Consider the following 25,000-nt stretch of genomic DNA (forward strand, 5'->3'; position numbering starts at 1 on the left):
TGTGCGTGTGCATGTGTGAATACAACTGCCTGCAGCTCCTGCTCCAAGGGATTCCCAACACCTTCTCCTGGCATCCTCACACGTGTGTGCGCACATACACTCACATAAAAAAATGTTAATTACAAATAAGGAATGTGACCAGGAAGTCATATATGTGTGTATATATATGTATATGTATGTATGTACACACACAGAGACACACAGAGACAAACATGCAGACACACACACATACACATACATATACATATACATGAGTGTTATGACTCTTAATTAAGAATTAATCTTAGGAAACCAGACTGGCATAGCATCAAGAAACCCATCTTGCCCACACTGGAATAATATGGCAAATTGTGATACAATAAAATCCCACATAGCCCTAATGTTACAACAACAACTTGAAAGGAAGAGGAAAGCAGCTGCTACTTGGAGAACAGGTCATATTAAGTCCATAGGAAATGCGAAAAATCTCTCCAGCTCCAGGAATAATAACTAAACTTAGCAGGTTGTGGGATCCTTGTACAAAAATCAGTTGGATTTCTCTACCCCTGCCAACAACTGGAAACAGTTATTGTTTTAAAGTGTCATTTACGGGGGCAGGGGAGGGTGTGGAGAGAAAACTCAGTGGTTAAGAGTCCCGACTGCTCTTGCAGAGGAGCCAGGTTCAGTTCCCAAAATCCGTGCGGCAGTTTACATTGCCCTGGTAGCCCACGACAATTGTTATTCCAGTTTCAGAAGATGTGATGTCCTCTTCTGGCCTCCGTGGGCACGAGACATGCATGCAGTACACATGCACACCTGCAGGCAAAATACCCACACACAAGATTAAATACAGATGTATATTAAATATTATTTAAAACTGGGCATGGTGGCACTCTACTAGAATGCACAGATTTGGAAGGTAGAGGCAGAAGGATCAGGAGTTCAAGGTCACAATTAACTGCCTAATGAGCTCAAAGCCAACCTAGCTATACCATTAAAGCCTTTATCGCACATGAATTATGAATATATTAATTTATGTAGTATTCATTCATTTTTATTGTTTTAATTAATTTATGCATGATTTATTTTTAATTTATTATTTGTTTTAATTAATTCACACATGATTTATCTTAATTTATTATTTATTTAATTGATTTCTCCATAGCTCACTTTAACTTATTAATTATTTTCATTAATTTATTTATTATTTAAATTATATGTACATAAAATTTATTATATGTACATATATAATTTATAATACCATCAAAAACATAAACGAAGGGGCCTACAAGATAGCTCTGTGGGTGAAGTGCTGGTCATACAAGGCTGGTAACCTGAATTTGATTCCTAGAACCTACTCAAAGATGGAGAGGGAGAAGCAACTCTGAGTTGCCCTCGGATCTCCACACGTGGTCATGGCACACATGTACCCACAGGTACACAACAGACACATGCATGTGTGCACATGCGTGTGCACAAACACACACACACACACACACACACACACACACAAACACATACACACAAATCTTTTCCTAATTAAGAAAAGAAACTGAAAACTACCAATAAGTACTAGGAGAAATTAAGCAGAGAGATAAACCATATTCATGGAATCAAAGGCATACTACTCTTAAAAATTCTCAAATGATCTGCAGATTCAGTCTCACCTTGCGGGTTGTTTCTGGTAAAACCATAAGTGCATTGGGTTTTTGGTTCTCTTTAGCGTTGCTTTTATTTCTTAAGATCAGTTTTACTGAGGTTTAATTGATAGGCTGTCAAATGTGTCTGTTCTAAAAAAAAAAAAAAAAAAAAAAAAAGACACCTATGTAGACTTTACTCAGTCAGGTCCCTCAGCCCACAGCTCCCTCCTGCCCTGCCTCAAGACACCCACTGATCTGCTCTTTGAAGCTCTGTGTCTAAATGTCATCTAAATAAATCCATACAAAAGGGTGACAGGGCCTCCCCCCCGCCCCCCCACCCCCGCCCCCGGAGCTCAGCACAGTGAGTTCTTCTGTTCATTCACGTTGCATGAAGCAGGGCTGTGGTACTTCCTGTGGCTAGTGGGCACAGCTACCCTGAGCACACAACTGCTGTGTGTCTCTGTTTACAATAGTTGAACGATTCAGATCGTTTCCAGATGGTTTTTTTGTGGGGGCGTAACATTTTCACTCTTCCCTGGTAGGATCTAAGATCGGAGTTGGTCATGTCGTAAATGTGTGTTGTTCTTCATAAGACGTTGAGTCAGGGAGTTTCCCAAAGTAGTTGGATGAGTTACGATCCCACCGAAAGTGGGGGTGTTTCAAGAGGTCCCTCGCCTTGTCGAAGCCTGACCTCATGGGTCCTTTTGACTGTAGCGCCAAGTTCAGCGGGCGCTATGGAACCAGGTGCGGTCTTCTACATCCCTCAGGGACGAATGAGGCTGGGCATCTTTCACGACTGCTCCCAACTGTCTCCTTCAGGTCTCAGGTTAGACACTTCACCGATTGTAAACATGCTTTCTGGTTCTCTCATTAGCTGTAAGGATACATACATGCACTGTACATTCCGGGGATCAGACCAAGTATGTAGGCGGGGGACATCTTCTCCCACGCTGTGGCGGATCTTTCGTTTCCTTTACAATACTTTTCAAAGAGCAGACATTTTTACGACTTTGACGAAGCCCTGTGTGTAAGAATAAAAGATCGTGGGTTACTCCTGTCGTGCCCCAAGAAAGTTTTATAAATGAAAACACAACATGTATTTTTCTTCTAGGCTTTCTTTGACGGGGATGATAGCATCGGATTTTACATTCAAGCCCGTCATCCATTTTGAATTAACTCCATACGTGCTGTGCGGTTCCCCTGCATTGTTACCAAAACAGCAGCCCTTCCTGGGGAGTTAAGAGTGCCCGATTATTGACAGTCGACTGATGTATGTGAATCACCTGCACCCTCCACAGCGCACATGTGGCCAGCTCTTTGATTTTACACCAAAGAGCTAAGAACAGAGAACAATCTCACAGATGCCAAATCAGCACACTCTCACACCACAGTGGTTTAAAAAAGGAGCACAAAAAGGAGAAAATCAGACAAGGGAAAACACAACATAGCCAAAAGCAAACTACATCTGTCCATCACATGGCTGACAATCCACTGGTGTGCGCTGATCTCATCAACGGAAAATAAAGAACCTTTAGCCCCCACCTCTAAACCATTCCCAAGGTGACTGTGTATCTGCGATACACAACTGTGACAGTGTACGATGATGCACTATACAATAACCCACACTGAGCTCAACAGGGATGACAACCACAGACAAACTTCTAGAACAAACTGGAGGAGACCCTGTTCACTGATGCGGATAAACAGCAATTTCTCAATAGGATGCAGAAGATGCCAACCAGAGCTTCCACAGGGTGAATTAAACAAATAAAGTAAAACTAACAAGCCAAAGGGCAGGGGACAGGAGGGAGGAATGAGCAGAGAGATCTAAAAAGACTCTTTTCCCAGAGAGGCTGTTCTATGACCAGTAAGCCCAGAGTCAAACAGCACTGGTATTGTGGTCCTTTGTTGCAGAGTCGAAACAGACCAGAGGGCTGAAAAAAAAAAACCCAAGCCTCTCATCCTCTTCTGGCCAAGGGCGGAAGGAGGAGATGGAAGGAGCAGGCACTGTTTAGTGGGATGTTAGTCAGGATGGCGACGAACTGCGAGCAAGCAAAAGCCGGGTGAATCCCAGAGACATCATTTGGAGCCAAGAATCAGGACAGGAAGAGCTAAGGGGTTCAAGCACTGCCTAGAGTGGATGGAGGGCTCTGGATCCAATCCCTGGCATCACAAAGTAAAGAAGAGAGGAGAGGAGGGGAGGGGAGGGAGAGGGGAGGGAGAAAAATGGGGAGGGGAGAGGGAGAGGAAGAAGGGAGGAGGGGGGAGGGAGGGAAATGGGGAGGGGAGAGGGAAAGGAAGAAGGGGAGGAGAGGAGAGGGAGAGGAGGGGAGAGAAGAGGGAGGGGAGAGGAGAGGAGAGGAGGAGAGGAGGGGAAGGGGAGGGGAGAGAAGAGAGAGAGGAGGGGAGGGAGAGGTGAGGGGAGGGGAGGGGAAGAAAGGAGGGGGGAGGGGAGGGGAGAGAAGAGAGAGGGGAGAAGAGAGAAGAGGGAGAGAAGGGGTATGGGAGAGGAAGGGAGGGGAGGGGAGAGGAGAGGAGGGGAGGGAAAGAGAGGGGAGGGGAGGAGAGGAAGAGAGGAGAGGAGAGGAGAGGGAGGGGAGGGAGGAGAGGAAGGAGAGGAGAGGGGAGAGGAGGGAGGAGAGGAAAAGACAGGAGAGGAGGGGAGGGGAGGGGAGGGGAAGGGAGGGGACGGGAGCGGAGGAGAGGAGAGGAGAGGGGAGGGGAGGGGAGGAGAGGAGAGGGGAGGGGAGGAGAGGGGAGGAGAGGGGATGGGAGGGGAGGGGAGGAGGAGGGAGGGGAGGAGAGGGGAGGGAGGAGAGGAGAGGAGGGGAGGAGAGGGGAGGAGAGGGAGGGGAGGAGAGGAGAGGGGAGGAGAGGGGAGGGGAGGAAAAGACAGGAGAGGAGGGAGGGGAGGGGAGGGGAGGGGAGAGGGGAGAGGGGAGAGGGGAGAGGAGAGGAGAGGAGAGGAGAGGAGAGGAGAGGAGAGGAGAGGAGAGGAGAGGAGAGAGAGAGAGAAGAGAAGAGAAGAGAAGAGAAGAGAAGAGAAGAGAAGGAAAAATCCAACCTTGATAGAGCATGTGTTCCAGTGTTCTGGTTACACGAGGCTTGAAATTAATGCACAAGGGAGCTTGTAGGGGAGGGGGATATCCGCAGGAAGAGAGAGGCAGGGTGGGGTAGGGACGCTCCTAAGAGTCTGGAAAGTTCTGAAGCAGGGTTTCCTAACCTTCATAGCTGTCCTGTGGCATCTGTGGTTGGCTTCCACTAGTTGCCACCCCTCTCAGAGCGTTGACAACCGCAAATGTCTCCAAACACTGCCAACTGTCCCTTTACAAAGAAAGGTGCCTATAAAACTAAATACTGCAGGGTTTACATTACTGTTTCATTGGTCCTGGTTGGGGGGGGGGAGGGAATCTCCTCACTTTATGGAAATTCCTCATGCTACATACATAACACCAAATTTTAAAAGTTCTTACTTTGAAAAAAAAGTCAATTAAATATTTTTTTTAAAAAATGTTTTTATAAGCAAGCAGGGGCAGTGTATAGAGTGAGTGCCGGTGTTTAGTCTGCAGACACGGAGGTAAGGTCCAGGGTGGCAAGCGTAGGTGCCCGGCAGAACTCACGAGAGAAGGCTGTTCCAGATGTCTGCTCCCTCCGTCTGCTCCTCCCTTCCCCCCCCCCCACACACACACTCTCAGGTATTCCTCCTCCCAAATGCTTCCCAAGCACACAGCAGATCCCAGCGATGGATTCCGGGCCAGACCCCACTGCAGGAGCCGGTGGGTTTGGAAGACACTGCTGCGGACCGGCTGGGAGAACTCACTGCTGCGGACCGGCTGGGAGAACTCAAGCCCCTAACATTGTGCAAACAGGATATTCGCTTGTGTCAGAGAGATCAAAAAAGGGTTTGAGGTTTTTCTTCAGAGCCTCAGCCTGCCTCCTTCTCCTCTCTCACTTTATCTAGTCCTTGCAGTGAGCAGGCACCTCTTGTTCAGCAAGCAGGAAGACATGGCTGCGGGGGAGACGCAACTCTATGCCAAGGTCTCCAACAAGCTCAGAGGCCGAAGCTCCCCCTCACTCCTGGACCCCCTCCTGGCCATGGGCTTCCCCACACATACCGCGTGAGTACCGCAGCTGCCAGGGCCCCAGAGCCTGGCTTCCCTGTCTGGGTGGATCCTCTGTTCCACCTGCCTTGCAACTGGGTAACTGAATGTTACTGACTTCCTGCTAGAGTGTAAGATGGGTGTCTCAAAAAGAAAGCCCCTTCCTCTTGTTTATACACAGAATGGTCTTAAGCTTTGAAAGATGTGCTCTTCCTAACCGACTGACAGAAACATGTGCACATTAGAAGCCACATGGGCCTCTGGCTACCCACTTGGGGGGAATTGGAGGGGTGTGAGGGCAAATGTTACTCTTTTGCAGATCGGTGACTCCAAAGTGACATTTCAAGGTATCTAACTCTGACATGAGGCTCTAAGGCTAGGATCCCCAGAGAGAATTACCATTCAAGTTTCTAAGCAGCCCAGGGAAAGCCACTTGTCTTTAGGGAAAATATCCAGAATATCCTGGGACAAAATAGAATGTGTGAGAAATTCCAGGGACAGCTCGGCTCAGCACCACTGGGCTCATCCAAGTCCCCCTGGGCTCTGAGAGGAAAGAGACGCTGCTGACCGTGGTCAGACCATCCATCGTAAACCTGCTTCTTAGCGGTGGTCCTCTCAGATCCTTACTCCCTCAGAGACACAAGTCGGAAGTGTGCTTCAGGGAACCTGGGTCTCAGGGAGTGAGGCAAAGAGTCCTTCGATGACATAACGAGACCCTGGCTACCCTGAAGGACATAGTATTGAAGCTAGTTTCTTCTCCCGACATCAGGGCTTCGTGGTCACTAAACGGGGAACAGAAGCCACCAGGAAGCCAACGGTCACATGCTCACCATCCAGCTGCAGAGAGAACACCAAGGCCTAAGGAGTAGCCTGTGGCAAACCTAGGTAGGACAGGAACCGGCTCCCAAGGCCACCGAGACCCACTCTGTTTTACTGCCCAAGTCATATGGTAGGCTCACCTTCAAAAATCCCTGCTAGGTTATACCGATCAACACCTGTGTGTCTTCAGGTTCTTAGGCAGGGCTCAGAAGGGACTCATGTTTATGACTTCTCTGTCATGGCCTCTCCAGGCAGCCATATCCCCATTGCCCTTCACACAAATGGCAGTACTACTGGGCAGTATTACATTGGGTTCCAATGGGGACCGGCTGTATCAGCCAATGATGGTTGGGTCCATTGCCCACTCTGGTTTCTTTGACCCAACTCAGCCAAATTCAAGTCATCATATTTATGTCCCTGGTCCCAGAATGAATGACACATGGGAGCCATTAGGAAAGCACCAATGAGCAATTGGGGGTTGGGGGAGACACAGGAGAGGGATGTGGATACGCCTGCCTGCCCGGTGGTTGGGTAAGGGGTACTTCCTGCTGAGCAACTGGGTTGGGGCTGCATCTGTCAGGGCAGAGTCCGTGCTGGAGCTGGGGATGCACCGGGGATGCAGCCTGTCTCAGACAGTTGAGCATACACAAGTAGATGGATTGGGTTGGCTTTGCTGCAGGATAGCAGGGTGCAGAGAGAGGAAAGCAAGGGAGAGCAGAGGTCGGGTCTTGAGTGCCGTGGGATTTAGGGGATGGCACGAGTCACTGTGCGAAAGATGGAGATCTTGGCAGGAGGGCATTTCTGGGAAGTCCAGGAGCTTGGCCCTGGTAGTTCACAGTGTAACTGAGCAGCCATTTCACTACCAGAACTCACCCCTTCCTAAGAAGAGATGAGCGGGCCTTGACTGTCCCGTGTTCACGTTCCACAGGCTCAAAGCACTGGCAGCCACAGGGAGGAAGACGGCAGAGGAGGCCGCAGACTGGTGAGTGGAATGGGAGCTGCAGGGTCATGGGGGCTGTGGGTGACTCCACGGAGACTCTATACCCCAGGTGGATCTTCTGAGTGGGATGGGGTGCCTGCGGAAGTGACTCAAAATGACATCCATTTGCACCAATTCTGAGACCAGAGAAATAACGAAACCCATCTTTACGATATTATGAGAGAATCTAGAGGTTTTTCTCACTTGAAAGCCAGATTTAGGGCTCTGGATAGATCCTACCAAGCATCCTAGCTTCTACCCCTGCACATAAGTGCAAGCAAGCATGCATACACACACACACACAATCTCACACACACATGCGCACACATGATTTCATCCAAATTTGACTCAAAAAAAGATTCATGTTTGTGATATATGTTAAATGAGCAGGAAGGTGTTATTTTTGTTGATATAAAATTCACACATTTGAAGACCTGCTGCAATGGAAGGGAATTTAAAGACAGTCAGGAATCCCCAAAGTATTAAAGGATACATCTGGAGTGGGGTTAAGGAAACATGACTCTCCTTAACTCACACTCCAGCCCCCTTCCTGGGGGGTGAGATTGGGGAGGTCCTTGTTTTAAGGAGCTCCTCCCCAGCCTTGGCATCATCCTTCCACCCAGCTGGGAAGTCCCTTCCGCTCTTACCTGAAGAAGCCACAGTAAAAGTTGAACAACAGTAAAAAGCAGACCCTGGGCTCCTCTGTGGCTCAGCCCTGTGGAGACCTGGGCTCTCTATTAGTTCCCTTTCCTGTTGCTGAGATCAAATGCCCAGCAAAGGCAACTCACAGAAGGAAGGGCTTATCTGGGAGTATTTGACGGTGCACACCCCACGCCAGCCGCCATCTTGGAGGGAAAGCCATGTGATGTGGCCGGCGTGTGAGACAGCTGGCCTCTTCATATCTTCCAGAGAGGAAGCTGGGAGGCATGGATGTTGGTGCCTGAAGCACGCTCAGAGGTGCGGGTCCCTCCAGCCGCCCGTGCTCAGCCCACTCCCAATGCCATATCTCCGTCTGTGGGATGACACACTCGGTCAGATTGAGCCATCTCTAACGGTGAGATGGCGCCACTCAGTCATTCATTCAGGTTGAGCCTTCCTTCCTCAGGTGACCCAACCTAGACTTTCCCTCATGGTGGAGCCTGACGATTTGTCTTCTAGGATTGCTTCTAGACTCTAGCAAATACGCAATCAATATTTGCCATCCTGGGTTCTGTGCCCCACACTACCTAAACAAAGCAAATCTCTTCCATCACTGAATGGAAGAAGCCTGAAAATGAGCCTGGGTTTCTGTGCTCTAGGAGAACCTCTGCCTACAAGACCATGGGCCAAGGGTGCACAGGCAGAGGGTTCACAGATAGAGGCTGCACAGGCAGAGGGTATGGGTGTACAGGCAGAGGGGGCACAGGCAGAGGAAGCACAGGCAGAGGGGGCACAGGTAAAGGCGGCACAGGCAGAGGGGGGGACAGGCAGAAGGGGCACAGGCAGAGGGGGCACAGACAGAGGGGAGCACAGACAGAGGAGGCACAGGCAAAGGGGGCACAGACAGAGGATGCACAGGTACCCCCTCCATTGGATAGGCAACCCCCCCAGAGTTCTGTCAATCTGACAATGAGAGTGAAGGTGGGTAGACAGTGCCTCTACAAGACATGGGGAATGCCCAGAGTTCCAGCCATCTAACTTCAAAGCCAGCCTCCAGATCTAAATTATACAGCACAGGCCAAGCTCGGTGGTTGTGGGGCTGGGAGTATGCCTGGATATTACCTGTCAGTAGCAGCCTAGCCAATGAGACTTACCAAGGAGAGAGATGATACCAGGTTCCCTACACTTCCCTTTGATGTTGCTGAAGAGGAGGCAATGTGTGGTGTCAGTCAACACTGGGAACATGGAAATCTAACCATCTAATTCCACAGGGTTCCGTCTCTATGCAGAGACCTTAAAAACCAATCAGATAATACACAGAGCACTTGATCATTGAGCTGGAAGCTCTGGAACTGTGAAAGTAGTTGAGAGGTGTGATGGTTTGAATAGGAATGGCCCCCACAGACTCACGTATGAGAATGGTCTGTCTATAGGGTGCAGCGTTATCAGGAGGTGTGGCTTTGTTGGAGGAAATGGGCGTGGCATCATCAGGAGGTGTGGCCTTATTGGAGGAAGTGTGTCGCTGGGGGTGGGCTTTGAGGTCTCAATGCTCACCGGACCACTGGCTCAGGATCTCTTCTTGCTGCCTGTGGATCCAGATGTAGAGCTTTTCCCGCTCTTTCTCCAGCACCATGTCTGCCTGAATGCTTCCCGCCATGACAATGATGGACTTAACCTCTGAACCTGTAAGCCAGCCCCAATGAAATGTTTTCTTTGATAAGAGTTGCTGTGGGGTGTCTCTTCACAGCGATGGAAACAACGTGTGCCTGGATTTGGAAATGAGTAGAGGTTCTATACGTGTAAGGGGGATTGTGAGGCAGCCTTGGTAGTCCTCATTCTGGCAACGCACCTAGACGTCTATTCTCTACGTGAAAGAACCCAAAATGCCGGTCATGGAGTGGCTTGAACTAACTCATGGTCTATACAAACACGCATGCATGCTCGCTGGATCTGCTGCAAATGCGCCATTGGGGTGAGCTCAGGAAAGAGGCACAGGGAGAACAAGAGGTGCAGGCTCAGCTCTGCTGCAGATTATTCTCAAGTGAACTTGCTTACAACGAGGTGTATGCCTGGTGATGGCACCCCCACTTCCTAGCCATGATGTGACATCACAGGACATCCCAGTCGGTCACGGGGAGTTCTCCAATGAGTGTGCTAAGCTAACTGCTGCTTAGTTATTGCCATACGGAGATATTTCCATGTGAATTTTTTGTCAATGCCTCTTGCTCTTCTTGTCTTGAAGTAGAATTATTCATTTAAGACACTGAGTGTTTTCCTCGGCTGACAGTGCTAAGCAACAGTTGTACAGCTACAGCTTGTGGTCTCGCTGTACTTTTGACGTAACGGAAAACAGCATCGAATCTTTGAAATAAATGCCTATCTTAACTTGACCGATGAGAGAAATTGTGTCTCTTCCATTTTTATTTATTTTATGATGAACTTGTATTTGGCGTTGTACATCAATCTTTCTAGTGTTTAGAGTGGTTTTCTTAGCTAGGTGTGGTGGCTCCCACCTGTATTCCCTGCAGTGAGGAGACTGAGGCAAACAGAATCACCACCAGGCCTACCAGGTATAGATCGAGTTCTGTCTCAATAAACAAATAAATGCTGTTTTTCATCAAAATAAATAAATACTTTTTGAGTCAAAAATCAAAACAAAACACTAGTATTTATAGCCAGGCAGTGGTGGTGCACACCTGTAATCCCAGCACTCTGGGAGGCAGAGGCAGGCGGATTTCTGAGTTCAAGGCCAGCCTGGTCTACAGAGTGAGTTCCAGGACAGCCAGGGCTATACAGAGAAACCCTGTCTCAAAAACAAACAAACAAACAAACAAAAAACAAAACAAAAAAAACAAATCCAAAAAACAAAAACAAACAAAAAACAAAAACAAAAAGCCACTAGTATTCACTTAAATATTGTCCAATCTTTTGTGGTTTAAATTTTTCTATTTAATTTGAAGTTGGTGGTGAAGTCGAAATGTGGGGGGAAAATTCCCTGTATGTGTGTTTTAATACCACAAAGGTACCTAGACCAGCATTCTTCTGAAGATTGGGGTCTGGGCCTCTCATCTTTGGCTACAGTGTCAGACTATAATGGGACTGAGAGCAGGTAGGCATTGGTCTAGCCTAGAGCCATACAGCCCCACCACTTGGTGCCATCTTGCAAGGATGGCCACAGCACTGATGTGTTTGTGTGAGATCAACATACCCCTAACTTTGGGCTGGTGTTGCTGCTGTTGCATGTTCTCAATGGGGACCGCTCCGATTGATATGACAGTGTTTTCTGTTGCAGGCTGCATGGCCACTGCAATGACCCTTCTCTGGATGACCCCATCCCCCAGGAGTATGCTCTCTTCCTCTGTCCCACTGGGCCCTTGCTGGAAAAACTCCAAGAGTTCTGGAGAGAGAGCAGACGCCAGTGTGCAAAGAACAGAGCACATGAGGTCTTCCCTCATGTGACACTCTGTGACTTTTTCACGGTGAGTTCACTCTGGAGGCCTTAAATGCTCACCACCACAGCTGAGGGCAGTATTCTCTGGTAACTGAGCAACAATAGAACACAACTGATTAATTTTTAATCAAGACATTAGCATAACCTATCTGCTTTGTGGGATCTTTTCCTTTCTCTGGTCAACTTCAGTTTATCCTTTAGGACCCAATTCATTTTAGAGTCTTCAGCTCCTTAGGAAGAAGAAGGTATAATCCCAGGCTCTGTGCATCTTTTTGTCAATATCTCCAGGGACACATTTGGGTGATATGCCCCTCTAGGAAGGCAGATGTTATCCTGGTCCTTGTCCACCCAGAGATTAGCAAAGTCCTAAACAGAGCAAGAACCCCCCCCCCCATGTGCCGAAGTACTGAAGGATGCTGATCTGGCTGGACATAAATCAGGGTCTTCCCTATGTCAGGGCCCAGTCCTTGGAGAAAAAAAAATGGCCAAGTTAGCAGCCTCCTTAGGGAACATTGTTAAGGAAAGAGATGTACTGTTGCTGGACAAAGAGAAGAAGGCCTGAGGCCAAGGGGGAAGACCCACAGCCTTTCTTCTATACCTCTACTTGATGAGCTAGAGAAGGACCTACTTACTGCTAGGACATCAGGGCAGAGCCTGCCATAATGCGCAAGAAAGAACTTTCTAGAAGCTTTCCCCTGGAAAACAGCACCTCGAAAACATCCACAAATCACCCCTGTGTGCCTGAGACCAGGAGCTCTCTGGGGTCAGGACTAAACCATTGCTTTCTGGAGATCTAAACTAGGACCCCTCAGGGCACTGTGAGCTTCCAGAGTTGACTAGAGAATTCCAGCCGCTAACATATGCAGAGAAGGAAAGAGGACTGACACGGGGGAGGTGACAGGGGGCAGTAACAGGGGACTTCCTAACTAGAGATGTAGAGGGGATCATATTCCAGAAAGTCTTATCTAAGATCCCTCAAATAACTGAACAGAAGACTTGCAGGTGGGGAGTGGTGATGACCCTTCACTCCATAACTTTAGGGGCTGGACAGGGAGAATCCCAGCATCTTGGACAAAGGATAGTTCATAATGATTAAGCCTTGAGTCTCAATAGGTGAATTAATTCAACAAACCCTGAGGATACCCATTCTTTGCTTCTCTTCCCTTAGTGTGAAGACCAGAAGGTGGAGTGTTTGTATGAGGCTCTGAGACGCGCCGGGGACAGGATCCTTGGCTCCTTCCCCACCGAGGTTCCTCTTGTTCTCCATTCTTCCATCAGCTACCTAGGCTTCTTCATCAACGACAGCCCTGCTGACATCATCCGGGAATTCGCCATGGCATTTGCCACAGAGGCGTCAGCCCTGGCAGGTAGGGGACCCCAGCCGTGGACAGACATACCAAACCCTTTGTGTCTCAGCATAGCCACATCTAAGGCCTTAAGGGATCAGCTTCTGTGAGTGGTGATGGCCCTTTAATGACCATTCTCCGAGGGATAGTTTGGATCTTGTCCCTAGGTGAGTTTTATAGGTCTCACCTTAAAGGGGGAAGGAAGTTGCAGCGGTATATCTCAGTTAGTAAAGTGATTGCTAGGGCATGTGGTTTGACCCTCAGTGGTGCATACTCCAGATATGAGGTCCACACACTTGTAATCCAGGAAAGGGGAGGGGGGGCAGGAGGATCAGAAGTTCAAGTGCATCCTTTACTACAGAGCTAGTTTGAGTCCTGCTTTAATTACATAAGATTCTGTCTCAAGAAACAAAAAGAAAGAGAGAGAGGGGGGCAAAGAGAAACAGAGAGAGAGACTGAGAGAGAGAGAGACAGAGAAGGAAAGAAAGGAAGGAAAGAAGGAAAGGAAGGAAGAAAAAACTTGAGTCTGCATGGCAGAAATCCCTGCCTAGATTACCCAGGACCCCTCCCCCAAGGAACCTCAGAATGGGACCTTACTTAGCAATAGGCTCCTTAAAGATTCAATTAATTAAGATGAGATCACACTGGAGTAAAGTGACCCTAAATCAATAACTGGTGATTGAAACCTAAATCAATAACCCTAAATCAATTACATGGTCCTGCAAAAGACACACTGGGGATAGCAAGGAGGCCACTTGACCACAGAGGCGGAGATGGGCCGGATGGAGCCACAGCTGAGGGACGTCTGGGTCCACCAGGAAGAAGCTGGAGGACAGCAAAGGACCCAACCCCAGAGCCTTTGGAAGGCATGCGGCCCCACCCACACCTTGATTTTGAACTTCTGGCCTCCGAGAGAGATCGCTAAGACAATAAAGGCCTGTTGTTTTACACCACCCAGTTTGGGTATCCTGTTGCAGCAGGAACGGGTGAGCAGGAAGCTCGCCCGTCCTGATAGCCTGAAACTTTGCATTATGTCTCTTTGAACACTACAAGGGCCTCACTTCCTGAGAGCGCTGGCCCTGAGCTTGCTCATACCCATCTCCTGACCCTGAGCAGGCTCTTCCTGCCTTTCCCAGGTTAAGCCAACCTCAGTCTGACCTGAGAGGCTAGGAGACGCTCCCGAAATGACAGCTCAGGAGAGTCCCAAGTCCCTCCCTGCCCACATTGCCTCTCTCAGTGAAACTGAACCCTGGGTACACAGAGCAACAGAGGAAAAACAAAAGCCTATTGAGAAGTCAGCGTGACTCACCCCTGGGTCTCTGGGGAAGCCAGGCCAGGTCTTTTCCAGGCTCTGCTCACTCATTTGGGGAGCATACCATCCCGAACTACTAAAAAGTGTCTCGAAAAAAAATTCCCATCACCTACACATACCTCTGTGCCTCCTGAACTGGCTGCTTCTGTAGAAGCTTAGGGATTGGGGACCTGGCCAGGGTCTAGCTGGCTGCTAAAGGTCCCCCATGTAGCCCGGCAGTGGTGGCGCACACCTTTAATCCCAGCACTTGGGAGGCAGAGGCAGGTGGATTTCTGAGTTCGAAGCCAGCCTGGTCTACAGAGCAAGTTCCAGGACAGCCAGGGCTATACAGAGAAACCCTGTCTCAGAAAAAAAAAAAAAACAACAACAACAAAAACAAAAACAAAAAACAAACAAAAAGTCCTCTCTGTGGAGGATACTGAGGTGAACCTAGCACCTAGCACTGAGGTACTTCAATTTTGAACTTTCATTAGGGGATTAACACGTCCCATTTGCTTCCTGACCTGGAGAAAGAGGCAGCAAGCCGCACTCAGGCACAGTGGACTCCAGAGTCCTGGAATTAACCATCTTTATCCTCAAGTACTAGGATACTGTCACAAAGGAAACTAAGTCAGAGCATGACTCTCAGCCAAGGCCCCTGTGGTGACAAGGACAGAAGAGCCTTAAAGTAGGCCCTTCCACAGCAAAGTCTGTCATTTCTACAAAGACACCGGACTGCCTCCTCAGAGCCTGTAATGCTTGCAGTCCCACTGACACCAGATCTGACTGTTCCTGAGATTACTGTCCTCTCTTGCTTACCAACCTGAGAGACGCAAAAGCCCACCGGGAGCTGAGGTGTTCTCAAGGGCAGAGGCCATCACAAAGCACTGGGCCTCAGCACTACCGGGCCTCCAGGGAGGAAAGTCTAATGAATGTTAGACAGGCTGGAGGTTTTATGTCCATCACTCAAGGAGACTCTTCTTTAAGCAAGAGGCATTGACCTGGGGCTGGAGACATGGCTCGGTGGGTAGAGTGTTCCCCTAGCAATAGTGAGGCCCCAGATTCAGTGGCTAGCAACAGATAAACCAGGGATGTGGATGCGTGCTTATGATCCTGGCTCTCAGGAGACAGAGGCAGAAGGATGAGAAGTTCAGAGTCATCCTCAGCTATGTAACAAGTTCAAAGCAGTCTAGGATACATGAGATCCTGTCTCAAATCAAAACCAAAACCAAACAGCACCAACTGAGAGACTAGGCCCCAGTCACGTGTGCACCAGACCATGAAGGGTCCATTCACTGCATTTCGAGCTAGCTTGCAGCCTAAGAGCTCTGGAGACCTTGAGCTACATCTCTGTGTCTGCCCTTTTGGTTTTTGCTTTTGTTTTTGTGTTTGTGTTTTTCAAAAACTGCAAGCACCCAATCACATCCCTTCTCATTAGGGAGAGTCCTGTCCTTGCTTTGTCAAGAAAGCACCAACACTAAGGTGCAGGAGAACAATGGCCTGACTAGGAGGGGCAGCACTGGCATTCAGGGGCAGGTTCTCGGCACCCCTATTCCCACCTGACATTCAGAGTGGGTACCCAACGTGCTACGTGCGCTTGGCATTCAGGATGAGACACTCAGCATCCTGCATTTTCTTGACTCCACAGACTGTACCATCAAGCCCTGCACCAAGCAGCTGCACCTGACCTTGGCCCATAAGTTCTACCCTCACCATCAAAGGACCCTGGAGCAGCTGGCCAGGACCATCCAGCCCAGCCACACCTGCCAATGGACAGCTGCCCTGTACTCCAGAGACATGCGTTTTGTGCACTACCAGGTGAGAGAACTGGCCCAGCCTTTCTTACTGATTGGACGTGAGTAAATGCTCCCCTGATGGCACTAACTCCTACAATCTTCCCCGACGAAAAGAGGGGGCTCTCCTCTGCTGGAGCCCTCTCCTTATGTGCTGTTTAGAAATCACATCCCTTTATAGATGAATTGAGTATATACAACCATTTCAAAAGACAATGAAAGCGCTCCTGTGGTATTCAGAAAGCCCATTGCCAAGGTGTGTTAATATATGGTCTGCTTGTTAATTTATCCTCTGTCATGATTTTGGTGGGCTTCATGCTAAGCTTTCCTTTCCTAAGAGCTGTGTGGTTGAGAAAGAAAGTATGTCCCACAGGGAATAAGTATGAGGGAGCCACGGCATTCCCTGTTATAAGGGAAATTGTAAATAGCTTCACACCAAGGAAAGTAGATATGCATATTTAGTCACACTGTAAGGCCTTTCCTATCAGAGAAACAGGTATCAGGAGAAATGATGGATGACTAGATAGATTGGTGGGTGGGTAGGTGAGTGGGGTGAATAACTGAATGGGTGGAGGGATGCATGCATGCATGGATGGATGGATGGATGGATGGTGGATGGATGGATGGATGGATGGATGGATGGATAAAATGGGTAGATGAATGGTTGGACAAATGAATGGGCGGTGGATGGATAAGTGGGTGAATGAATGGATAGATGGATGGATGGATAAATGGATGGAGGAATTCATGGGTAGATAGATAGATGACTTAATGAATGGTTAGATTGGCATATGAATGAGGGGAATGGGTAGATAAGTGGAAGGACAGAATGAATGAGTCGATAGAGGATGGGATGTCAGATAGATGAGTAAATAAAGTGATAGATGGGTCATTGGATAGACGACTAAATTAGAAAGACGGGTGGGTAGTTGGATGGAGGAGTGCATGGATGGATACATACATACATACATATATAATACATAGATTCATAGATAGATACATAGCTACTTACATACATAAATAGATACACAGATACATACATAGATACACAGATAGATAGATACATACATAGACACATAGATACAGATACATAGATAGATGCACAGATGGGAAAATGAGTATTTGAATAGATGGACAGACGAATGCATGGGTGGATGAATAGAAGGAAGAGGACAGACATTAAACTTTCTAAGTCCACCCTAAGATTTCTAAGCTGTGGTATTTGGCTATGTTCTACACTGTGTATCATTAGGCAAAAGGCATGAAAGGACCTTGGAGATATTAGACACATCAGAGGAGTCAGAAGGCGAGACAGACTGGTATGTGGCCTCCTGCTGCTGTTGGCCTCCCAGCCAAACCCTCACTAAGACATGGGTCTCCTGCCTCCTTTCTAGACCCTGAAGGCACTGTTCCAGTACAAACCCCAGAATGCGGATGAGCTAATGCTCAGTCCTGGTGACTACATCTTCGTGGACCCCACTCAGCAAGAAGAGGCCAGCGAGGGCTGGGCCATTGGGACCTCACATCGGACTGGCTGCCGGGGCTTCTTGCCGGAGAACTACACAGAGCGAGCCAACGAGGCTGACACCTGGGTTAAGCACAGGTGAGAACTACCCTCTCTCTCTGCCAGTTACCACCTGAAACAGTGGGCACAGTGGTTGTGTACTTCTCAATTCTGTCATTAGAAAGGCTTGCAGTCCCTACTCTGCCCACACCCCACCCCTCTTCCCCAGTGCTCACAGCAAACATCTGATCTATTCGTGGTTTCTGCTGATAACCCTCAGGAAATCAGATTGCTTCAAATTACTCATCTGAGATAATAATGCTCAAATACTGTGAAATACTTCCATCTTATGGACATCACAGAGGGCACACAGAGGTCAGAACTGGCCCTCATAGCCTTCTAAGGAGAGTTAGCAACTTCTTATTGTCCTATAACAAAATGATACAAACTTAATGATCCTATAAGGCTGAGTTCCTGGCATGGCTAGCACTGGGATATCATCTGACACTCAGGGTCCTCCCCTAAGCTTGTGTGGTTGTTGGTAAAATGTGTTTCCCGGAAGCCGGCCTACTCCTGGTGCTTTGTTTCTTCCAGATCAATTGGTGGATCTCTTTATTTTACTATCTAGCACCATCTGCCAAGGCCACGGGTTTTCAAACTTTTCAAAACCAAGGTGTTGTTTCTTAAGTGTATCCGTTCCTCCCCTCAATGTATCTGTCTCCTCTCCCATTTTACCTGGTGATAGCCTTGACACTGCACGTAGGATAATCAGAGCTACTTTGCCAACATCATTCTTTATTAGTTCTGTTTCCCATGAACAATGTTGCTAAGCATTTTGCTGCAACATGGGGACCTTTACCCAGCTTCTATACCTGTGTCTTGATCCTGTGGGCATCCTCCAACCCACAATGTATATGCGCTCTGTGTGTGTGTGTGTGTGTGTGTGTGTGTATCATGCATATTTGCTGGACATCTTCTAGCCTCTGTGTATTCAGGGAGGATTTTTCCCCCCTGTATCTCTTTGTATCACAAGGCAAAGCTATGGAAGCCATCCTGTTTTATTCATGCCCCTACTGGAAGCCAGTTAAAGAGTGTAGCAAAAGTTCCTGTAGCTAAAACTTCTGTTGTGAATAAATTAAGAAGTGATGCATTTTGAATATTTAAAGCAAATGATTGATTTGGGCCATTTAGTGGCTGGCAGGATTTCATGGGGAAAAAGACTTTGCAAGCAATTATTATTTTTATTAAATGGAGGGTTTTTCTGAAACTATTTACAAAGGGAGATCAGGTGACCTCTAGGCTAATAGGCTACTGGTTCTTCCTACTAAAATTCTGCTTACATTTGGGTTTTCATGACGGGCCAGGGTCAGCATCTGTGCCCTCGGACTGTGCCACCAAATGTCATAGATCCCCCACCACCCCTACCCAGGCTGTCTTGGGACTCACTGTGTTGCTATATAGCCAAGGATGACCTTTTGAACTTCGGATCCTCCTGCTTCCCTCTCCAGAGTACTGGCATTACAGATATGCACCGTCACATGCATTTCACATATGCTAGGCAGCAGAGCTAACCATGGATTCTTATATGCATTTATGAATCTGACATGTATACAAATTAATTTAAAATATCTCTTAAAATGCATGGATTCAGCCTGCTCCACAGTGGGGCCATTCCATGTTATTTTAGCTTTATGTGCTAATTCATAAAAACTGAGGAGCATACCTACAAACTCAGGAGACAAAACTTAGCCTTGATTCCGGGGCTTTTATATCAGGTGTCTCCTCATGACCCACTAGCCTGAGAGAGTGAGAACACACCTCCCTGTGAAAGCTGAGGCCCAGCTTGGGAGATGAAGGGCTGAACAATGGCACAAAATCAAGGAAGCTTTGGTTTCCTGTAGAGCCAACATGGTCAGTTAGCTGCTCTTAAAAATAAATAAATAAATAAAACCAACAGCAACAACGGAAGAACATAGGACAGGACTGGCTGGCATCAGACTCCAGAGAGCTGGGGAGGAGGGGGCCTAACAGCCCATCCCCCTCCTCTCCCCACCAAGGGCAGAAGACCTAACTGTGGCAGAGAAGCCATCAGCCAAGGGGAAAGCCTGGACTCTGCGACTGCTGCTGAGCTTCTGTGGCAAACTTTGGCTAGCAACAGTTCCACTTCCTGTTAATATGTCACCTTGCACCTGTACAAGTGCCCCACCTTGTGACCCAGACCTTCCCGGGAGACCAGTTACTCTGAGGAACCAATGTATATGGTAAAAGTTGCAAGAAAAAGGAAGGTTCTGGCTGAATGTTGTGGGGTACCTGATGAGCTCCCACTCCCCCGACCCCCACTGGACACCCCATCCTCCACCCATCCCCCACCCCATATCAGAATCCCACCCTCCTCACAGGATAGCTACGAGCCCCTGAGACTCACTGTGGTGTGACTACAGGCTGGGAGCTATGGCTTTTTAAACTGCTAAATATTCTTCTAAACATTTAAGGAGGTTTGAAATTGGGGCGCAGGGGTGTGCAAACTTAATCCCAGTCCTTAGGAGGCAGAGGCGGGCCGGCCTCTGTGAGGTCCAAGGTAGACAGTGCTACACAATGACACCCTGTCTTGAGAGAGGTCCTGGCAAATCTGAATGTGTCATAAAGGTGTTAAGTAGTGGGGAATGTAGCCAGACACCTGTGTGCACAGAGTTGGCCTATGGCCAGACTCTATGTTGTCTATACATTCCATATATAATAACTCCCAAGGGCACAGGACTCACAGGGAGTGCTTGGTATGAACAACAAGTAGTGCTGCTATGCTAGCACCCAGGGAGAGATCTGCAAACCACGCGGGAGGAGGCCCCTTCCTGCTCAGAGGACCCCTCCCCAACCCTGAAGGTGGCTACCATGGGAACACATTCATCCCAGGCAACCTGACCAGCACCAGCGCAAGCTCTCCAGCAGGTGGCGACAGGATTCTGATGACCCAATGGTCCCCATCCAACATCCACTGGTTACTTGGAAACCACACACTACTGGAAGATAGCTGGGGGCGGGGGGCGGGGGAGGGGGGGAAGACCGTCACTGCCTCAGACTCAGACATCTTCCCAGAGCAGAGCGTGTACACAGCCTGGCCGCAGGTCAGAGAGGTGAGGACTGAGAGCCCAACAGGAGCGGAAGCTGTCTTCCAACCACAGGAGGACATCCCGCCACAGAGATGATCAGATCCCACAAAGCGAACTGGCGGGAGGAAGGCTTCCACACAGCAAAGGTACACTGTTGCTGGATGAGCTGTGTCCCTCCAAAAACTCATATGCTGAAGCCCTGATGAACATGTGTTTTAGAGAAAGACCTTTCAATTAAGGTGTCCCTTATCCAATCTTAATTTGATCAGAGGTCATTGAGGACACAGGGGGGAGACACCAGCTTGTCTTCAGGCCTAGGACAGAATCCCCAAAATGAATCACAAGTTCCTGTATCACCTCCATCTTGGAACTCGTACTCTCCAGGGCAGAGAGACAATGAAACCTGTTTTGTCATTGAAGCCCCAGTCTGTGTGACAGTAACCCCAGGACAGACACTAATGTGACTTTGTCTTTGAAATGCCACACACTGAGGTGACCCCCTTCTAGGAACAAAGGTGAATGGAAACTTTATCCGTTTCTACAGTACCAGTTAACTGCTAAGTGACACTCCTAAGTCCAAGAGAAAAACCGAAAAAAAAAACCGACAAAATGTCACATGCCTTCCTCCATCCATTTGCCACCCACCAATGTGCTCGCCAACCTCTTGCTTGCATTTTTTTTAATTGAAATACTAGCAGACAAACTCAACTTCCTCTCTGACTGTAAAGTTCACAGATGTCCCTTGGAGATAACAATGGTTTCACTGTCTGAGCAGTGGGCCCCACGTTACACATGCTCCCTGCTTTGCCCTCAGGAAGATGAGAGCAGCCTGAACTTCCTGTGTGGGGTGCTTCAGCTCTATCTGCTCTGGGTGGCACGGTCATTGAGAGCGGCTGTCAGCGGCTCCATGTGTGTCACAATTCCGTTATGGGATCCACTGACACCTGCAGTCCACCCCGCTGGCATCTGTAGCTTGAGAACTCACGAAGTCATGAAGTCCATGTCTTGTTGGTTGTGTTGTGCCTTTAATGGCCAAGTCATCTCTCCAGCCCAGGTCCATATGGAGGAGCTAAGACAGGACACCATGACAAGGACAGAGGACCATAACTTATGGGTAATCAAAAAACACTTAAGACCAGAGAAATGGCTCAGCAGTTAAGAGCATTGAGTGCTCTTTCAGAGGACCCAGGTTCAACTCCCAGCACACACAGTGTGTCTCACAACTTTCTGGAAGTCCAATCCCAAGAGATCTGATGCCCTCTTCTGGCTTCAATGGCTATCAGCCATACCTACGACATACAGACGGACATGGAGGCAAAGCTCCCATATACGTAAAAGAAAACATTTGAGCGCATGAACTACATCGAAATGCCACAAAGATCCCAGATGGCCCAGAGTGTGGTCACAGGTGTCAGGTGGACAGCTGCTGTCGAGACTCAGGGCAAGCGACACCACACGGCTCCAGACAGTCTCGGGCTGGAATCGTGGGGAGCTGTTACCTTCCCTATGATAAGTTAGTGTAAGGAAGGGACTGAGTAAACAAAAATACACCTCATGGGTGACTGAGGAGAGTGAGTCACAGAGAGTTGTCCTCTTCAGAGTCACTTCCAGTTTTACGATACTTCAGACAAAATCCTGGTGGGATCATTTCTTTGAACTTCACTGGGTGAAGGAAGCATTTACCTAGAAGAGACATCAGGAAAGAAAAGCTGGAAAGACATCAGAACCAAAGGAATGAGAGGAGGTATCAGCGTGCAGCTCAACTAATGGAGTGCTGGCCCAGTATACACAAGGCCCTGGGTTTGATCTACAGCGCCCCCTAAGCCCTGATGTGGTAGTGCACACCTGTAATCTCATACTCCTTGGAAGTTCAGGGTTTCAACTATCTTTGCCTACATAGGCCAACCCGGGATACCTCAGACCCTGTCTCAAAAAAAATTTTTTTTAAGAAGATACAAATGGAGCCAGGTGGTGGTGGTGCACGCCTTTAATCTCAGCACTTGGGAGGCAGAGGCAGGCAGATTTCTGAGTTGAGGCCAGCCTGGTGTACAGAGTGAGTTCCAGGGCAACCAGGGCTACACAGAGAAACCCTGTCTCGAAAAAACCAAGAAGAAGGAGGAGGAGGAGGAGGAGGAGGAGGAGGAGGAGGAGGAGGAGGAGGAGGAGGAGGAGGAGGAGGAGAAGAAGGAGATCTCAAAGGGAAGAAGGCAGCAGGATGGGGCAGGTATAAGGTTACCTGGCATCCTGGGAACCCCACAGAAGCTGGGCAAGAAGAGTGAACGCCATCCATGGTAATTTCTTCCCTATACACTTGTTTACCCAAGTCAGTGCCTGGCAGAGACAAGAAATAAACAGAAAGAACATGGTTTTAGACAAACATGCCTCCTGCTTCTGTGCTGGGGCTGAAGCCAGAGGGTATCTCAGAACGCTTGGTCGGGGTGTCTTTAATGGTGACCAGTCGCTTGACATTCATGGCGTCTGCGCATTCAGAATCACCAGGGCGCCACAGGGCGGAACGAGGCAAAGGCATGAGCTTCCACGAGATGCCTATGGTCCTGTGAGGGGAGCCTGTCCGAGCGGCTCCTTCGAAAATGGCTGTGACTCTGGCTCTAAGAGTCCCCAAGCCGTGCCCTCACTCCAAAGCCAGCGCAGTGGTACCACATGTGTCACTAGAGGAGATCCAGGCTTACAGTGGCCAAGTCAAACCTCACAGCCTCTGCATTGCGTTCAAGAGCGGTGCACCCTTTCCTGTGGCTCAGCCGCCAAGCCTGGAGTTGAGCTCCGTGGTAAAGCACTGGTCTAACGTGTGAGGCCCAGGTATGAGAGGGGAAGGAGAGACCCAGCCACATCTCGTGTCAATCACACCGTCACCATATCTGTCTGCTCCTGACACCTGCTCAAAGCGCGAACCTCAGGTGAGCCTGCAGCACTTGACTCTGCATCCACAGAGGCTCCTCTGTTCTACCCCAGCCTCTCCTCCTTGGGCTCCTTCTGCTCCAGCCACGCAGGCCTCTGCTGTTCCGCTAACCCTCAAGAGAGTTGAGCCTCACATACGTACGTACGCTTGCATGCACGCACGCACGCACGCACGCACGCGCACAAGCCTGCCTCCTCTGCACGCACCTTCTCCGCATCCCCACCCTCATCCCCATCCACCCTCATCCCCATCCACCCTCATCCCCATCCACCCTCATCCCCATCCACCCACATCCCATGTCAATCATGGCCTCCAAGTATTTGGGGAGGCTGCTTCCATCCCCAGATAGCCAGAAGCCTACTCAACCAGGCCACCACCCCTGCATTATTGCAGCCCGTAATACTCTACCTTCTAAAACCCAGCTATGCACTCTGCCTCCCCCCAACCCCCCAAAAAGTGGGTCAGCGTCTAAATACGGGTGGATGTAAAAAGATTAAGTTGTTGAATTCAGCGGCTGACAAAATCGTGACTACGTCCTCGTTTTCAGTGGGTTGTAACCATTTTCCATGTTTCTAATAATGAATCAAACTGTTCCTTGTCCATAAAGGAATTGGAGAGTAATCTTGCTGGGTCAACAGAAAATGAGAGCCGAGGCTATCGGACATAGAGGGTGGCAGGCAGGACTGCCCATAAAATACAGCCCAGAAGTGCCCAGTGCGTCTGTCCAGGAACCACATGAGTAGCTAACTGTCGCTGGAGCTGGCCATTACTTTTAAACAGTTGATGGAAACTTCTCCTTGTGTGAAATGGCTTCTGCCCCAGGGAAATCACTCATTTTCTGTTCCAAGGAGGCGTCACGTGCTCTGTGTTGGCCATTCGCCCTCCTCTCTCACCGCCTGCCTGGTCCTTCCAGACAGGAAGGAACTCTGTGAGCACAAACTCCTTCCTGTTTCATATTTTGGGGTTCACTTTCCAGCTTGCTTTGGCTCTTCACCTACCCATGTGTCCCAGAGTTCCTGATGGCCTGCCTGTTCGCCTCCTGGCACTTTAAGTAATTTACGGTTTCCTGGTTGCCCGCACCATCAGTACCCACTAGCCACAGAACGCTTCTCTAAATCTTGAGGGTGTCTGGCCACTATTACAATATCCCCGAACACTTCTGACTACAGTAGATGGGAAATCAGTGGATGATGTGTGAAAGAGACAGATTTGACATTCACTAAAGGTACAGAGCCAGTAAGATATAGGGATGGAAGGATTGGGTGGGGAGGGAAATCTGCTGAAGTCTGTGATTGGCAGATCTGAAGTCTGAAAGTCAGCCCAGCAGGTGGGGCCCAGGAAAGATCTGGGGCTATAGCTTGAGTCTGAAGGTAGCCTGGAGACAGAATCCACTCTTCCTCCATGGAGGCCTCCATCTACCCTGCCTTAAGACTCT

The 25,000-nt window shown here is 48.9% G+C and overlaps 1 protein-coding gene across 2 annotated transcripts in view; it reads left to right on the top strand.

Annotated features, from left to right (window-relative positions):
- Positions 1-5,449: 5,449 nt before the first annotated feature.
- Ubash3a (ubiquitin associated and SH3 domain containing A) overlaps positions 5,450-25,000 on the top strand; it is a 34,095-nt gene continuing 14,544 nt past the window's right edge. The window contains exons 1-6 of one of the 2 annotated variants that reach the window (XM_052163468.1): positions 5,450-5,737; positions 7,467-7,520; positions 11,449-11,635; positions 12,776-12,974; positions 15,893-16,062; positions 17,432-17,640. In XM_052163468.1, the coding sequence (XP_052019428.1) occupies positions 5,625-5,737; positions 7,467-7,520; positions 11,449-11,635; positions 12,776-12,974; positions 15,893-16,062; positions 17,432-17,640 (932 nt within the window). In that variant the 5' untranslated portion in view covers positions 5,450-5,624. The remainder of the gene's footprint in view (positions 5,738-7,466; positions 7,521-11,448; positions 11,636-12,775; positions 12,975-15,892; positions 16,063-17,431; positions 17,641-25,000) is intronic. The other variant, XM_052163466.1, reaches the window with a different exon arrangement.

Source organism: Apodemus sylvaticus, chromosome 19 (assembly GCF_947179515.1).
Source record: "Apodemus sylvaticus chromosome 19, mApoSyl1.1, whole genome shotgun sequence".
Lineage (NCBI taxonomy): Eukaryota > Metazoa > Chordata > Mammalia > Rodentia > Muridae > Apodemus > Apodemus sylvaticus.